General features: G+C 43.1%; 1 protein-coding gene across 11 annotated transcripts in view; it reads left to right on the forward strand.

Moving 5' to 3' along the window:
* PTBP2 (polypyrimidine tract binding protein 2) overlaps positions 1-15,199 on the forward strand; it is a 107,081-nt gene that overhangs the window by 3,278 nt on the left and 88,604 nt on the right. For 9 of the 11 annotated variants that reach the window (XM_084851863.1, XM_084851864.1, XM_084851865.1 and 6 more), the window contains exon 2: positions 1-31. In XM_084851863.1, coding sequence (XP_084707989.1) covers positions 1-31 — 31 coding nt within the window. The other 2 variants (XM_084851867.1, XM_084851868.1) reach the window with 1 other exon arrangement.

Consider the following 15,199-nt stretch of genomic DNA (forward strand, 5'->3'; position numbering starts at 1 on the left):
CATTGTCACTGATGTTGCAGTTGGTGTGAAGGTAGGCTATAAATCTAATGGATAATGCTAAATAAAAAAATATTAATATGAAATCTTGAGTTCTAAACTTGTTCAATATTTTCTCTAGTGACTTGTACTTTTGTCAAAAAGTTTCATTAAGTGGGAAGTGGATGTTAACCTGACACACACACACATCCTTATAATGGTTAGCAATAAATAGTCTTTTTAGAAATTATAGTTTCTGTATCCAACCAACTTTGTGCTTTCAGACGAAAAATGTAACTGTTCTTACCACATGATTAATTGAAATCTCATATTTGTTTTGCTAAAGTTCTTACCTTAGAGGCTATGTATCTGAAGTGGAAGTAGAAGATAGATGACACTTTACAAAACCTGTGAGAGAAATCTTATCCCCCCCCCCCCACCACACACACACACACACACACACTATTTGAATAATGTAAGTTAACCTGTTGTTTTATGTTTATTGTGTAACAGTTATTGAAGAGCTTGCTAGGAATCGGGAGAATGACTGCATATTTTTTTTACTTTTCTAAAGAAGGCTTCCCAAAAAGGCAGTGACAGAAACGAATTTCTAGCTATATTGTAAACATCCCAAAAGCCTAGTGTTCTCATTATTCTTAGAGGCCCAGTGTAGACATAACATTTTCAGTCTCTGGAACTCAAGAGGCTGGAAACATGGTGTGTGTGTGTATATATAGATATACATATACATATAGATATATATAATATCTGTGCTTCCTTCATCTGCACACCTTCCCTTTATCTGTCCTCTGCTTTGCTTTAACAATAGTGTAACATTTATGGTGTGGTTTAGATAAAGTTCATGAGCTTGCCTTCCATCTTCTCTTTGTGTGTTATGTTTAACTTAATTCTGGGTTTTGGATTCTTCACGAACTAGTTCACCACTTCATCCAAACCTATGGTTTAAGCAAACTTGGCTCAAGCTGTGGTGTGTGCCAGCTCATGATAAAACGCTATACCATGGTTTGGCGTGATGTCTGAACAACACTTATGTCTACGTTGGTATTAAGCAGGATGGCTCTTATAACCAGGGTTTGAAGTGGTCTGCTAACCCTGTTTATTAATTGTTCTGTTTAGTGTTAATCTTGTTTTAGCCCCAGTGTAATATCACATCATGGTAAAAGCAAACCATGGAGGAGAATTTGTGGCCATGAGGAATGTGTGACCTCACAGCACTCTTCCAGAGATTGAGAGTATAATGCTTGTGCTGGACCTGCAGTTAGGATCTTCAGAGTTCTCTAATCAGAAGGAGAACAGATTATGCTTGGAGAACAGGTATTTAAATCCCTGGGTTTAAGCTTTGAAATCTTAGCTTTATTTTTGGTAACTTTGATGAAAAACAGTACTTCCCTCGAATGCTTGAAGCTATAACAATGTGAGATTAGGTTAATGTGAGATATAGTTCAGGGTGCTTATCAGTAAGAATGTTTGTATCTCTCTACATCAATGGTAGTAAAAAGAGAGGCTTGGGTGTGGGAGACATACACTTAGAACTAAGAAATTGGCCTCTGAGCATATGGTTAGAACCTCTATGGTTCCGGCCCAGCCTATTTTAAGGAGCGCCTCCAGCAACTCCAGACAGGCCGCTTAATAAGATCATCTTTGGATGGCCTTCTCTCTGTCCCATCAGCCAGGACAGCTAGACTGGTGGGGATGAGGGGGAGGGCTTTCTCTGGTGGCCCCCACTCTGTGGGGGGTTCTTCAAAGTTTCACTCTGTGGAACTCCCGCCCTAGGGAATTCCGCGATGCCCCCTCTTTAATGAGCTTCCGCCACGCATTAAAAACGTGGTTGTTCAGGCAGGCATTTAGAAATATGATGTTTTTACTGTAGATTTTTATTGTTTTAAACTGTTATACACTCTGTACATCGCCCAGAGTGGCTGAGTGACCAATAAATTTAATAAATAATAAATAAAATTAGGCCAGTATTTTGTTTTCAGTATCAGAACTGAATTCACAGTCCTTTCACATACAAATCCACTTTCCCCCGTGCTTCCTTTGCTTCAGCAGAAAGATAAAAGCCTTGTTGTTGTTGTTTTTAAACTGGGAGCTAGGCACCTTTGCAGATCTACTGTAAATTACTTGGAGATCTACCTGTTGATCCTGATCCATGTACGGATGGCAGAGAATTCCGCCACGGAATCCGTGGTGGAACGGTCTCCTGCCCCCCCCCGCCCCCCTGCAGAATCCCCCCGGGATGGCACTTACCTGGGGCAGATGCAGCGGATTTGGCGGCGGCGGCTCCGGCGGCTGGTCTCCTGGCCAGGCTGCTGCGGCCGCTATTGCTGTCCTTGCAGCCGTGATAGGCTACATAAGAATTTACGTAGCCTATCATGGCTAACCCCCCCCCCCCCCAAAAAAAAAACCAGTGTATGCAAATGGCGGCGGCTACAGAGGCCGCCATTTGCGTTCCCTATTTTTTGCCATTCTAGCCTACGTAAATATTCACGTAGGCAATTAAGGCGAAAAAAGGGGAACACAAAAAGTGTAGTGGGCGCTATTTGCTTTCCTTTTTTTTCCTGCCGTTCTAGCCTATGTAAATATTTACGTAGGTTAGAACGGTGAAAAAAAAAGGAACGCAAATAGCGCCCACTATGCTATTTGCGGTTCCCTTTTTTTCGCTGTAATTGCCTACGTAAATATTTAGGTAGGCTAAAACGGCGAAAAATAGGAAACGCAAATGGCGGCCACCGTAGCCACCGCCATTTGCGTATGCTGTGTTTTTTTGGTGGAGGGGTTAGCCGTGATAGGCTACGTAAATTCTTATATAGCCTATCACGGCTGCCTGGCTGGATGCAAATGGCAGCCGCTATGGCAGCTGCCATTTGCATCTGCAGCAGTCCGTCCACGGCTGGAAATCCGGCTGCGGACAGCCCTGTCTGGCTGATCCACGGCCTGGCCGCAGAGCGGAGCTGGCCGTCAAGGATTCTGGGGGAGAGGACCGGATCGCCTCCCCCCCCCCCGTCGAGGATTCTGGGGGGAGGGATGGAGCGCCTCCCCCCCACCGTGAAAGATTCCGTGAAAAGGTAAGTGAGTTTCGTACATCCCTAGATCCATGTACTGCCCATCCCTGAGTTAGGTGAACTATGGTATGGCACTGTGTTCATAAAATAAAGATCCCTTTCTCTTGCAAGCATGCCAACATATTCAGGAAACCAGTAATGGAAATGGAATTTCTCATCGCAAAGCATGTATTCTTTAAGAATGGAGTAGAATTCTGTAGGACCTTTCTTACATTCTTCAACACAACTACGTTTATATGCCTCTATGAAGCATACAAACAATCTCATTCTTTCAGCTGGCATTTTGCCTCCTACAGAATTGAACTGAACTGAACTGACAGTTGTGAGGAGATAGTTTAATTTGTCAAAAGCATCATTGGTGATATCAGTGCAGTAATGGTCAAAGGACTGGCTGCCTTTCTCCTTAAGCAGCAGAATAAGCATGTTATCATTATCTGTAACTCTTAACTGGAATTGACTTAAATACAGTAATTTATTAACTAGTAATGCATAATAATACAGTAGTAATGGGAAGCAAAACATTTTCTGACACTCCTTGTAGCCATCAAGTAAATTGACACAAGAAGCAACTTAATTAATTTAGCTACATTGTGTTAAATAAATCAACATAAAATGAAAACTGGGCACTGAAGGTTAAGAATCCGTATAGATTCTTTGTGCACTTGCATCTGTCTGGGATTGCTATGGTGTTCAGTGCTGATGTCAAGGCAAGACATCAGGTTTAATCTAATCTGTATGAACTCTTCTAACTAGAGCCATAGACATGATTTTCTAGGCCCTAAATTTATGTATTTATTTATATACAATATTTGTATACCGCTCCATATCTAAAACAGATTTTGGGGGGTGAACATAAGAGGTAAAAGAATAAAAAGTTTAACACCATATTAAAATTAAGTTTTTTAAAAAACAGAATGCTGATAGAAACCATGGCTGGTCAGTTAAGGAATGCCTCCTAGAACAGTGTAGTTTCCAGGAGGTGCCAGAAACAACACAGTGTTGGTGCCTCCTGACTTCCAGGGGCAGGGACTTCCAAAGAAAGGGGGCCACCACACTGAAGGCTCTTCTTCTGGTGGACTCCAATCAGGCCATAGGTCCATGTGGAACCACCAGGAGCATGCCCTCAGTGACCAGGCAGGTTGGTAAGGGAGAAAGCATTCTCTCAGGTATCCTGGTTCCAAGTTGTTTAGGGCTTTGTACACTAGTACTAAAATCTTAAACCTGGCCCAGTAGCGAATAGGCAGCCAGTGGCGTTCCCTCAGCAAAGGAGTTATATGCTGAAAAGGGGAAGCTCCTGACAACAGCCAAGCTGCTGCATTCTGCACTAGCTCCAGCTTCTGGAGCAGCCTTAAGGCCAGCCCCACATAGAGTGCATTGCAGTAATCCAGTCTTGAGGTTACTAACACCCGTACCACCAAGCTATCCCTGTCCAGGAGAAGCCGTAGTTGGCGACCCAGCCAAAGCTGGTAAAAGGCACTCTGAGTTGCCATGGGCACTTGGGCCTCCAGTGACAGTGACGGATCTAGGAGTACCCCCAAACTACAGACCTGATCTTTCAGAGGGAGTGCAACCCCATCCAGAACAGTCAGTGAGCCTATCTCCTGGTCTCAGGAACCACTCGCCCACAGGGCTTCCGTTTTGCCAGGATTCAGTTTCAGTTTATTGGCCCTCATTCAACCCGTTACTGAGTTCAGGCACTGGTCCAGGACTTGCACAGCCTTTCCTGATTCAGATGTCACAGGGCGATAGAGCCGTGTGGCATCAGCATACTGATGGCACTTGGCTCCAAACTCCTAATGATTGCTCCAAGTGGCTTCAAATAGATGTTAAATAACATTGGGGATAAGATGGTACCCTATTGAACCCCATAGCTCAATTTCCAAGGGGCCGAGGAATGGTCACCCTATGTCACTTTCTGAAATCGACCCCGCAGGTAGCACCGAAACCAATGTAACACAGTGCCTCCAATACCCATTCCACAGAGTCGATCCAGGACGATACCATGGTCAATGGTATCAAAAGGCAATGAGAGATAGAGCAGATTTAACAGGGTTGCACTCCCCCTGTCCCTCTCTCGATAAAGGTCATCCATCAGGGTGACCAAGGCTAGATCTACACTACTGCTTTATAGCAGTATTGAAGTGCACTGATAACTGTTGGGGCACATTACACATTCGACATAATGCTTTTGTAGTGTTAGTTCCTGCTTTTTATTCCACATTATCCAATATACTGCAACAAATGTCATTGTGTGTCCTATGAGGTATAAGTGCGCAAGAGGGATATAGCGTTACCGTGATGGGACTGTAATGATATGACACAAGGTGAAGATCTGGCCCAAGTCTGATTCAGTCCCGTAACCTGGACAAAACTCAGATTGGAATGGGCTTTGTGTATCTCTAGAACATATCCCAGAATCTCCTGTGATGTTTCAGAGGATTGTGCGATGTACCCATTGCACATCTAACAACTATCCATATGATCTCCTAATACCTTTTGCTTTTTCTCCTTGGAACAGGTCCAGACTCCTGGAGCTGACTATGGGTTTGTGGCTACAAAGTCAGGGAGGAAGGGATTCTTGGGTTGGGAGAAAGAGAGAACAGGTAGTCAGCTGGCCGTTGTTAGACTGGATTTGGTCTGGGGTTGTAGTTGCTAGCTTCCTGTATATGGTGATTATTTCTTTTTTGTCAGCAAAAAGTACCAGTGCAAGGAATCTGATTTACAAGTTTGCTTTACAAAATGTATATTACCGTTGCTGGTTATCAGCATAGGAACTGTTGTGTGAAATGTAGCTGCTCATATGTCTTAAAGAGTTGTGTGGCTCTTGGTAGAAAGGGACAGACAGGAGTAGTAGTACAAACATGCAATGCTTCATCATATACTTCAGTTCCAAACATTTCCATTGGTGAAGCCAGACAGTTAGCCTTTTCAGTCTGTATTTGACTTGCAGATTGATTCAAATTTTGTTTAAAGCTACCTACACAAATTTGTTGAAAAAGTGAAAAACATACAACCCACTTCATTTTTTAATTTTTTTTGAGGCAATAGGGATAATGGCAAGAGCTTTATTCCAGAGATGAGCAAAACCTGTACTGTAGAAGTGTATGCTAAAAGAATGTTAAGTGCTTTAGACATAAGTTTTCAATCAACTTAAAATATACTACTTAAATAATTTCCAGAATTCCTGGAAAGCTGTAATCATAGTAGCTTTTATGTTAGGAAAATGAAATATGTATAGTCTACAGAAAGCATTGTAATGCATAAGAATACATTTACATACAGGTCTGTAATTGGGTGTAAAATATTTTATAACTAATTTTTCTTATATCTAATGGATCACTGCTTATGTGTAGTGAAATCCCTCATAAAGGAAAATGTCATTTTCCTATAAGAAATCCTTACTATTTTAAGGATCATGGATACAAAATACAGCTGTCTTAAAATCGTGGGTACATATTCTTTATTAAACTTTCATGATTAAAAAAAATTCTTTACCCTTCAAAGTAATGGCTGCGTTAGCACAAAATGCTGTGCCAGAATTCTTCAAAACTCTAGTTTATGGGTTATGAGCCAGCGTCTGCTGCTTGACCACTTCTGCTTGGTTCCTCCTATAAGTAGGAGCAGCTTAACTAACTAGGAACTTGCCAGGGCAGAAATGCTTAGTGTTATGTCTGAACCCAAACTCTTGTCTCTCTTTCAATAAGCAAAGGTTTGTAGTTGTCTTAGGGATCCTGGCCTGTTAGAGGAGTGGAAAGCCATGGTTCTGACATAATACTAAGCTTTTTGCCCTGGTAAGTTCCTGGTTAGTTTAGCTCCTCTCACTTGGAAGAGAAGCCAAATGGGAGCATTCAGGCAGTGTGCACTAGTACACCTGCCTGTGAACTGTATGCTAGGACTCTAAAGCATTTTGTGTGAAAGTGGCCATTGTGATTACTGTTATGTTACTACTTCTAAATTTCTCCAGTTTTATGGAGAAGTGCCCTGATGAATACGTTACTATTCTTATTTCAAATGATGCAGTATGACTTTGAATACTTGGGAATTCAAAACTTTGTTTTACCTTGCTTAAACATCTAGAAGCCTGTGTTGTGCCTTCCTAGTAATTAAAGAGATTAAACGTTAGATGAGTCATCAGTTGACCTTCTATAATAGGTAAAAAGAATGGGAGAGATTTTATGGCCCTATTTCAGCTATCCGGAGAGATGGCATTACACTTTTCACTGTGCTGTGGCAGAACTAGAAAAGGTCTTTTCTACAAGCTGAGAGCAGAATGAAGAGAATGCCAGGGTACTACATTTCTGTGGATGCAGTGATTAAAGTAACATTCACAGAATCAGAGGTTTGACTCTCTGTGGCTGACATACTTTTGGCACTAATAAGTGTCTTAACAGTCTTTTTAATAAGATTATGATACGGTGTTTTAAGAGGGGAATAAAATTTAAACCATGGAAATTCCAGATAGTTGAATTTCTTTTAAAACAAACTAGAAAAAACCCCAAAACTGGTTTTGCCTTCAAACATACTGGAGAGAAAGCTTAAATAAGCAACTCGTTTGTATTTGCTTGTCTTGCAATAGAAGCTGATTTGCAAACATGGACAAGCGTGTGGACTGGAGGAACATACCTATAAAGGTGCATCCCCCCCTCCCTCCGCCAATATTTTAAATGCAGTCTTACAAAGCACAGTTGCTTTTATAAATCACAATTAATGTTCTAATGAGTAATTGTAAGACAAGGGTTAGACAGCTCAATTCTATTGTTCACCTAAGCTGGCTGCTTAATTGGGATTCCATGTTCTCTTTTCCTCCCCTCACTTCCTGCCATTCTAGCCTCCAGCAGCAAAGTTTTAAAGTATTTCTAATGTTAAAAGAATAGCTAACATAATAAGAACAGCCATTCCCACACAGTATTGTCTCCATGTATCCTCATTCACATGGATGTGCAACTTCCAATATAAACATGTAATGACCGGAGCAGGTCTAAGGGAGACTTTAAGCAGCGAAGTGGTATGCACACAGTGAATTTATATGCCATATTCTTGCTAAAATGGGGAATAGCTACTTCTAAAATGGGGAAATTACCTCAAACACTCAAATTCAAATGTATTTTTATAGAATTTTGTTCACAGAAACACATGCATGCACATTTGTTACAGAGAAGAAAATTGGCTTTATTAGTTTATTTACCTTGATTATTTTATTTATTTATTAAATTTATTAATCGCCCACCTGGCTGGTCACCCAGCCGCTCTGGGTGATGTAGAGCATACAATAAAACAGTTTAAAACAATAAAATTCTACAATAAAAACGTTTTCTAAAATACCGTAACCCACCCCAAATGCCTGCCTGAAAACCACGTTTTTAATGCATGGCGGAAGCTCATTAAAGAGGGGGCATAGCGGAGTTCCCTAGGGAGGGAGTTCCACAGAGTGGGGTCCACCACAGAAGGCCCTCTCCCTCATCCCCACCAGTCTAGCTGTCCTGGCTGATGGGACAGAGGGAAGGCCATCCGAGGCTGATCTTGTTAAGCGGCCTGTCTGGTGTTGCTGGAGGCGCTCCTTAAGATAGGCTGGGCTGGAACCATATAGGGTTTTAAAGGTCAAAACCAACACCTTGAATTTGGCCCGGAAAACAACTGGTAACCTGTGCAACTCCTTCAGCACTGGAGTGATGTGATCTCGCTGGCGGCTGCCTTTAATCAGGCAAGCCGCTGCATTCTGTACCAGCTGCAGCTTCTGAACTGTCTTCAAGGGTAACTCCACGTAGAGCGCATTACAGTAGTCTAAACGAGAGGAGACCAGGGCATATACTACCGATGGGAGCAGATGGTCGGGAAGGACGGAGCGCAGCCGCCGTATCAGATGGAGTTGATACGGCGCTGTCCGGCTCACAGCTGACACCTGAGCCTCCGTGGACAGCTGGGAGTCCAAAATGACCCCCAGGCTGCGGACCTGGTCTTTCAAGGGTAGCCGTACCCCATTTAACACCAGGTCAACATCTCCCAGGCTCCTCTTGTCTCCCACCAAAAGTACCTCAGTCTTGTCAGGGTTGAGCTTCAGCTTATTCCTCCCCATCCAGCCACTCACCATCTCCAGACATTTGGACAGGGATTCTACGGCCAACCTTGGTGAAGATTTGACTGAGAGGTAGAGCTGCGTGTCATCCACATATTGATGACACCGCACCCCAAACCTCCTGATGATAGCTCCCAGTGGCTTCACATAGATGTTAAATAGCATCGGGGAGAAGATGGAACCCTGTGGCACCCCACAAGTGAGTGGCCACGGGTCCAAAACCTCCTTTCCCAGTGCTATCCTCTGGTACCTGCCGGAGAGGAAGGACCGGAACCACCGCAATACAGTGTCTCCAATGCCCAACCCCTCCAGGCGGTCCGGGAGGATACCGTGGTCAACGGTATCAAAAGCCGCTGAGAGGTTGAGGAGAAAAAAGGAAGGAGCATTCACTCCTATCCAGAGCCCTCCTCGTATCATCCACCAAGGCCACCAAGGCTGTTTCTGTCCCATGCCCAAGCCTGAAGCTCGACTGAAATGGGTCTAGATAATTGGTTTCTTCCAAGTGTGCCTTCAACTGCATCACCACCACCCGCTCAATCACCTTGCCCCAAAATGGCAGATTTGAGACTGGGCGAAAGTTGTTCAGAACTTGAGGATCCAAGGAGGGCTTCTTTAAGAGCGGTCTTATCACTGCCTCCTTGAGGGCTGGTGGCATCACTCCCTCCTCAAGGGAGGCGTTCACCACCGCCCTGATCCCCTCACCCAGTCTCTCTCTGCAGCCCATAATGAGCCAAGATGGGCAAGGATCAAGTAAGCAGGTGGCCGGCCTTACAGATGAAAGCACCTTGTCCACTTCATCAGAAGGAAGACGCTGGAACCGATCCCACAAAACCGGTTTGCCACAGGCCGCCTCCTGCTCACTAACTGTATCCACAGCGCACGGAATAACACTCCTAATCTGATCAATTTTGTCTGGGAAGTGCCTTGCCAATGGGCCAGGCACTGAAGTATAAAAAGGCCTAATTTTACGAAAAGACAAAAATTGGGGAAATTGGTGTTTACCAACTAAGAAGGGGAAGTCGGTGCTATGGAAATGGGAAAAGCAGAGGATTGGAAAACTTTATGACCAAGGAAGCTCAGATGCTGCCAAAAATGGTGGGCTGCAGATGCAGATGTGAATAGATTTAGGAAAAAAAGGAAAAAAAAAAAAACAGGGCAGGAGTGTTTATAATAACCTGACCCAAAGGGAACCCAAAGGACTTCATTCTGACCACAGTGCTATCAGATTTAATATATATTTAAATGGAAAATTGCCCAGGATGTCCAACACAGTCACATTTGACTGCAAAGAGGAAACTTCTCTAAAATGAGGGAACTGGTGAAAAGGAAGTTGAAAGGAGTCAAGTGGGTTAAATCCCTTCAAAATACTTAGAAGTTACTCAAAACCACAATAATAGAAGCTCGGCTAAAGTGTATACCACAGGTTAGGAAAGTTAGCACCAAGTCCAAGAGGTCATGGGCATGGTTAATGAGGAGTGTCAAGGTCATGATTAGAGAAAGGAGAGCTTCCTTTAGAAAATGGAAGTGTTGCCCAAATGAGGAAAACAAAAGGGAGCACAAGCTTGCACAAAGGCGATGCAAGCAGACAATAAGAGATACAAAAAAGTATTTTGAAGAGCATATCAAGGCCAACAATAAAGAATTATTTAAATAAGCGGGAAACCAGCTATGGAGGTAGTTGGACCATTGGATGAAGACAGAGTTAAAGGAGTACTAAAGGAGGATAAGGAGATTGCGGAGAAGCTGAATGAATTCTTCTCATCTGTTTTCACTATACAAGATAGAGGACACATGCCTGTGCCTGAACTGATATTTTCAGGAAGGGAGTCTGAGGAACTGAGGCAAATAGTGGCGACAAAAGATGAAGTTCTCAACCTTTGACAAATTGAAAGTAAATATATCACTGGGCCCAGATGGTATCCATCCTAGGGTTCTTAAAGAACTCAAATTTGAAACTGCTGATCTTCTAACCAAAATATGCAATATGTCCCTAATTCAGCCTTTGTACCAGAAGACTGGAAGATGGCCAATGTAACACCGATTTTTAAAAAGGGATCCAGAGAGGATCTGGGAAATTATAGGCCAGTTAGCTTAAAGTCTGTTCCAGGTAAATTGGTTGAAAGCTTTATTAAAGATAAAATTAGTAAGCATAGAGAAAGACAAGATCTGCTAAAAAGAATCAACATGGCTTCTGTAAAGGTAAGTCTTGTCTCACTAACCTTTTGGAGTTCTTTGAGAGTATCAATAAACTTGTAAACATGGGTAATCCAGTAGACATTGTTTACTTGGACTTCCAAAAGGCTTTTGACAAAGTCCCTACCCAAAGACTCCTGAGCAAATTTAGCAGTCAAGAAATAAGAGGAGAGGTCTTATGGATCAGTAACTGGTTAAAAAACAGAAAGCAGAGAGTAGGAATAAATGGTAAATGCTCCCAATGGAGGAATGTAAATAGTGGGGTCTGTATTAGTAGCAATGCTTTTCAACTCATTCATAAATGATCTGGAATTAGGAATGAGCAGTTCTCTGATGACACCAACTTATTGAGGGTGGTTAAAACAAAAAGGGATTGCAAGAAGATCCAAAAGGATCTCTCCAAAGTGGGAGAATGGGCATCCAAATGGCAAATGCAGTTCAGTTTAGACAAGTGTAAAGTAATGCAAGTTGGGGCAAAAAGCCTAACTTCAAGTATAACCTGATGGGATCTGAGCTAGCAGTGACCAACCAAGAAAGAGATCTTGAGGTTGTGGTGGACAGCTCAATGAAAATGTCAAGCCAGTGTGCAGCTGCTGCTGTTGCTGCAAAAAAGGCAAACTCCGTGTTAGGCATAATAAGGAAGGGAATTGAGAATAAAACTGCCTATATCTGTGGTGCGACCACCCTTGAAATACTGTGTATAGTTCTGGTCACCACACCTCAAAAAAGATATTGTAAAGGTGGGGAAAGTGCAGAAAAGGGCAACTAAAATGGTCAAGGGGCTGGAGCAACTTGCCTATGAGGGAAGGTTACAACAGCTGGGATTATCTTCTCTCATAATACTAGAACCCAGAGTCTTCCCATGAAGCTGATTAGTGGGAGATTCAGGACAGATAAAAGGAGTACTTCTTCTTACTGTGCACAGTTAAACTATGGAAATCACTACCAGAAAATGTAGTGATGGCTACCAATATGGATGACTTTAAAAGAGAGTTAGACAAATTCCTGGAGGAGAAGCCTATCAATGGCTACTAGTTCTGATAGCTATGTGCTACCTCCAGTATCAGAGACTGTATGCCTATGTACACCAATTGCTGGGAACATGGGTGGGAGCATGCTGTTACATTTGTGTCCTGCTTGTGGGTTCCTGGTCAGCAGCTGGTTGGCCACTGTGTGAACAGAACACTGGACTAGATGGACCCTTGGTCTGATCCAGCGTGGCTCTTCTTATGTTCTTATTCTCTACACATTGTCAAAATTTTGAAAAATACTGTGGGCGCAGACCATACTTTGTTTTCTTAGCTTTAGTTCAAAATACATAAATGGGGAAGTACCCTTTTGCTGCCCTGGCCTTTTTGACAACAGGCTGCACTACATTGTCCACAGATATCCAGAAAAAAGCCTCTTTGATAGGTGACAATGGGAAGACAGTACGGAAGCTGAGCTGCATTATTAGGGACATCACGCTACCACAATTTTGGTTAAAAACAGCATTAGAAGGAGAGCCTTTCCAATGGGGCTTCTCCTTAGAGTTCCAATTAAAATTGGAAACTGTATTCAGCTTGAGAGTTTTTGGTACTCTCTTCTCAGTGCTCTATGCTCCCTGCAGGATGAATTCCACTTTTGGACTTGGAACCGACAACTCACAAGTCGCAGCCTCCTAGCAGGAATGGTTGTATAGAGCTGGCAGGTTGTGCTGCCTTTGGTGTGCTTTCCAGGGTTTAAAACTTTCCCTTTCTTGGTAGACAAGCAAATGGCTCTGTCTGGGGAAAACAATGCAGGAAAGTGGTCAGCTCTGGCCCTGGAAACATTGTGTAGGTTTCAGAGTAGAACAGAATCATGCTAGGAAAGCATAATGAGGAATAATATGACAAGGCAGTTGGACTCCAGGTTGTTTTCAGAGCTGAGACACACCAGTGCAAGGGATGCCCAAGCAGAAAGAATGAACATTGACTGGCCAAACTCAATGCTTTTGTTCTGGTAACTGAATAAAAGGCTCAGGGAGGTTCCTTGCCTTTTCATTAAATGTTCATCTAGCTGGCTGTACAGAGTGGCATAGCACAATATTCAAACAAAAGGTGTCATTAAAGAAAGTCAGATGGTGCTTGTCTTATCAGACATTTCTGGAAGGTAGGGGTGCTTCAGAATTGGACCAGTTTTGCCACCAGGGCTTTTGATTGGCCGGTGCAAAGGTGCACTGTGGGTTAGTCAGCTTAGTGGCAGCATCACAGTCAGGCAAGCATTTGTATGTTTTCCCTGGTTGCAGGGAACAACCTTCTTTAATTTAATCAAGTATATTCTGTGGCTCTTGTGCTTCTGTGGTAGTTCCAGAGCCTTAACAACATTCCTGGCAGCTTTCAGACTATGTCTTCCAGAATAAAATGGATTCCGGAGCCAAGGTGTCAGAGTAATGTCAATAATATCCATAGTGTACAACACACATGTTAGAGCCAGCACATCTGGAGAGTCTCTGTATCACTTTCTGGCAACAGTGTTGCATGCCAGTAATCAGTGTCACTCACTGCTTCCCAGCCACCCCTCAGCAATGCATGGCAGATGCCAATCAACACACCACAATGGCAGTAGCCCTGAGTTGATATCACTTATTCCATATTGTCTCTGTCACATAATGCACACAGGGGCTGCCATGAATACCTGACAGCCCCTTCCCTCCATTACAAGCTTCTGTAGCCCAGTGGTTGAGAGGACTGCACACTGAACCTATATGTTACAGTGTATTTACTTGGAGATGGGTTTAATTTTTTTGCCAGCTCCAGTGTCCCAATACAAACTGGAATATTCTATAACTAATTGTAGAAACAACATTATGGAAACCACTGTTCTACAGTGAAAATGTTCAGGAGCATAACATGGAAGAAGTCACAGGCTCCACAAGAGCATAGTGACATGAAACCATCCCCAGCCCTCATCCCAAGGGGAAGTGAATAGATATTGATCTTGAAGGTCTGAGCTGGTGGTATCATCTCAAGAGAAGGGTTTGAGTCCCATTGTAGTACTAATACGGTTCCCAGCCAAAGTTCGTAAAACTGTACACAACAGGTTTGTAAGGTGGGAACAAAGATTTGCAAGAGAAAGGAGTGAGGGCCTAATGGACCAGAAAGAATAAGTTCCCATACCAAGGAGATGTTAATGTGACTTCTACAAAACAAAGCCTACATTTTGGATGTCCTGCTTGCAGTAACTTTTGATGAGAGAAGGGGAGGTAGGGGAACTTGACTGAAAATTGCCTATTCTACAGAATAGCACCATAACCTCACAACTACAGAAATATTCAGAAGAGGGACTCATGATGAAACCTTGGTTGTTTTCCTGGGGGATAGGTTGTAAGATGCACTCGTTTCTCCCCCTTGAACCCAACTCTGTGTATAGAACCCAGGCTCTTTAGCCTTAGTTTACTTGAGACAGTTTACGGATTTCTAACTCAACTCTTGGCTTTGGGCATGCATTGCCGTCTCTGGGACTTTGCCATACTGTAGCGAATTAAAGTGGCTGGCACTTGGACCAATAGCCTCACTTGAGTAACTGCCTTTTTCATACCCCAAGCTTCCCTTCATTTCACTCAACCCCCTCTTTATGTGAACCACCAACACCAACTCTTACATTAATTCAGCTGTTTGCTAGGATGTGTTGATTATTAACCCTGTTGCAGTTCCCACCTCCATAATAGCAGCATAGATTATTAACCCTGTTGCAATTCCTACCTCCATAATAAGCTTGGCTTATGACAGCAGTAACTGGGGAGAGGGGAGTCAGGGGACTTTAAGCCATTGGATTTTGTCCCATTGGCTTTGCTGGTTGTTGATTGACAAGGCTATGAACAAGGTGCAGACTCTCAGTTATTGTGGGGTTGGAT

Source organism: Heloderma suspectum, chromosome 4 (genome assembly GCF_057233095.1).
Source record: "Heloderma suspectum isolate Gila_16-S chromosome 4, 16-S_ref, whole genome shotgun sequence".
Lineage (NCBI taxonomy): Eukaryota > Metazoa > Chordata > Lepidosauria > Squamata > Helodermatidae > Heloderma > Heloderma suspectum.